The 2,580-nt window shown below is 49.7% G+C and overlaps 1 protein-coding gene across 2 annotated transcripts in view; it reads right to left on the minus strand.

The window, feature by feature from the left end:
* Positions 1-569: 569 nt before the first annotated feature.
* BNIP1 (BCL2/adenovirus E1B 19kDa interacting protein 1) overlaps positions 570-2,580 on the minus strand; it is a 33,519-nt gene continuing 31,508 nt past the window's right edge. For both annotated transcript variants that reach the window (XM_011987695.1, XM_011987694.1), the window contains one exon: positions 570-1,231. In XM_011987695.1, coding sequence (XP_011843085.1) covers positions 1,035-1,231 — 197 coding nt within the window. In that variant the 3' untranslated portion in view covers positions 570-1,034. The remainder of the gene's footprint in view (positions 1,232-2,580) is intronic.

The following is a 2,580-nucleotide window of genomic DNA, read 5'->3' on the forward strand; positions in this document are numbered from 1 at the left end:
TTTATTTCTGTGCCTCCTTCTGTTCCTCCTTGAGGGAGGAACCACGTCTGGTTTACCAATGTATTTGTAATGTTCAGCAGTGTCTGTAACACCCTGTGTGTGGCAGTTATTTAATAGTTCCTTGTTGTCGGGCGGCGACAGAAAGAAAATAATAATGATAATTCTTTGTTGAATGAATGAATAAATAATCTAAGTTCATGTCCTAGAAATCCAGACATCAAGAAAAGAGGGCTGGGCTTGGTGGCTCACACCTGTAATCCCAGCACTTTGGGAGGCCAAGACGGGTGGATCACCTGAGGTCAGGTGTTTGAGATCAGCCTGGCCAACATGGAGAAACCCTATCTCTACTATAAAAATACAAAAATTAGCAGGGTATGGTGGTGCATGCCTGTAATCCCAGCTACTTGGGGGGCTGAGGCAAGAGAATCTCTTGAACCCAGGAGGCAGAGACTGCAGTGACCCAGGATTGCACCATTGCACTCCTGCCTGGGCAACAGAGTAAGTCTCCATCTCAAAAAAAAAAAAAAAGAAAAGAAAAAAGGAAAGAGGAACACACATTCCCAGAGGGCTATCTTACAAAATCCAATACATTTTATTCTATTAAATAAAATCAAGTTTATTCAAGGAATGACCAGGAGTTTTCATCACCTTTCTTCCTACCTCTTCTCTCTTCACTCCACCAGATCTGGCATTTAAGGGCACGGTGGGAGAGGGAAACAGGAGAGGCATCGAGTCCTGGAGGCTGGACTTTAAGTGCCCCACAGAGTGGCCGCGGCCTCCCATAGTGCACGATGAGGGAAGGAGGCAGTTCCTATGTCCCCAGGGCGGCATCCCAATGACAGGTCTGCCTCCCATGGTTCTGTTCACCCTTTACAAGCCAGCCACTTGCAGAAAAGTGGCGCACTGTGTTCCATCCAACCTGCAGGCAAGTGGCACAAATGGAGGGGTGTGTGGCTCAGCTTGGCAGCCTAGAGCTCAGGAACCAGGATCCTGAAACAGGAGCTGAAAGGGCCAGAACTGGCACCTTTGGGATCTCACAAAAACGGAAAGAGCCGCTTTTTCACGATATAGAGGACCGTAGCAAGAAACAGAGCCAGCGCAAGGAAGATGAGAAGCTTGTCCGTCAGCTCCCGGCGATTGTATTTTGTGATAAGCTTCCGGCCCAGCTGGATGGTCCCTGACATGGACTTAAATTCTTCATTTGCATCCAGGATCGTTCGTGAAGAAGTGACTGAAACAAGAGAGGAAGGAGGCCCAACTCAGAGAGACTGCAGCTCAAGATCCAAAGACCTCACCCTGCTGGCTGGGACGCTGACAAAAACCAGCATTCTCGAGCGAGTTCCTCTGAGCTGGAATCAAAGCATGTGGAGACCAGCCAAGGAGCGGACAAGGAAAGGCTCCTCCCCAGGTCCCATCAGCTCGAGCGAGTGAGGCGGTTTGTTTGGGAGTCCTCGAACATGAATGTCACCAGGGAGAAGGGCAGAAGAGGCTTGCTCCCCCAGCCACCTCCTCAGCTCTCTGAAGCAGATGGACGCTGTTCAGGGGAACCACCAGCCACAAAACCAACCCGAGGATCTTGGGCGGGCACTGTGAGGTCTGTGTTGGGGCAGCAGCCGAACGCACCAGAACCTTCCACCTGTGAGGTGTGGCCTCTAGGACACCTGCTGGCCAGACTGGCTCTTTGCAGGATCTCAAAAGGGCAAGGGTGTGCCAGGCTCTGCCTTAAGCCCTCACACATACCAGTCCCTCAGTCCAGGGACACTGGCTGTAGCTTTAAGAAGGTGACACCTAAGAAGAGGCCAATATCCCTTAAGGGATCATTGTGCCCAGAGTCAGATGTATTTCTGAGTATGGGTATCTGGGCCTGACGCTGAGGGTAGAAGGTGTACCTGGCGAGATTCTCTCACAAAACAGAGTGAGGCATCATCAGAACAGCCACTGAATAGAATACGTTGAGTGAAAAGGGAAAGTGTAAAGGAACACCTGTGAAATGTTTCCATTTAGGTAAGAAACAGGGAGATAAAATAGTATTTCATTTGCTTAAGTTACAAAAGCTTGGAGGATCACAAGATATTTTTTTAAAAAGACACTGGTAACAGTGGTTGCCTCTGGGAAGTGGACCAGAGGGCTGGCAGGTAGGGGTCAGCTGGAGGTCAGAACAGAGAGTGATCTTTTCTGTGCCCCTTTTGTACTGCCCAGAGCTGTGCTGGCCAATATGGCAGCCCCTAGACATGCAAGGCTGCTGTGCATATAAAAACGTGGCTAATCCAAATGGAGATGTCAGTGAGTGTCAAATCCACAAAACGTTTTTTTGTTTGTTTGTTTTTGAGATGCAGTCTCACTGTCATCCAGGCTGGAGTGTAGTGGCATGATCTTGGTTCATCACAACCTCCACCTCCCGGGTTCAAATGATTCTCCTGCCTCAGCCTCCCGAGTAGCTGGGATTACAGGCATGCACCACACGCCCAGCTAATTTTCTTCCTGTATTTTTAGTAGAGACAGGGTTTCACCATGTTGGCCAGGCTGGTCTCGAACTCCTGACCTCAGGTGATCCGCCCGCCTCAGCCTCCCAAAGTGCTG

The sequence above is a fragment of the Mandrillus leucophaeus genome, unplaced genomic scaffold (genome assembly GCF_000951045.1).
Source record: "Mandrillus leucophaeus isolate KB7577 unplaced genomic scaffold, Mleu.le_1.0 Scaffold314, whole genome shotgun sequence".
Classification (NCBI taxonomy): Eukaryota; Metazoa; Chordata; class Mammalia; order Primates; family Cercopithecidae; genus Mandrillus; species Mandrillus leucophaeus.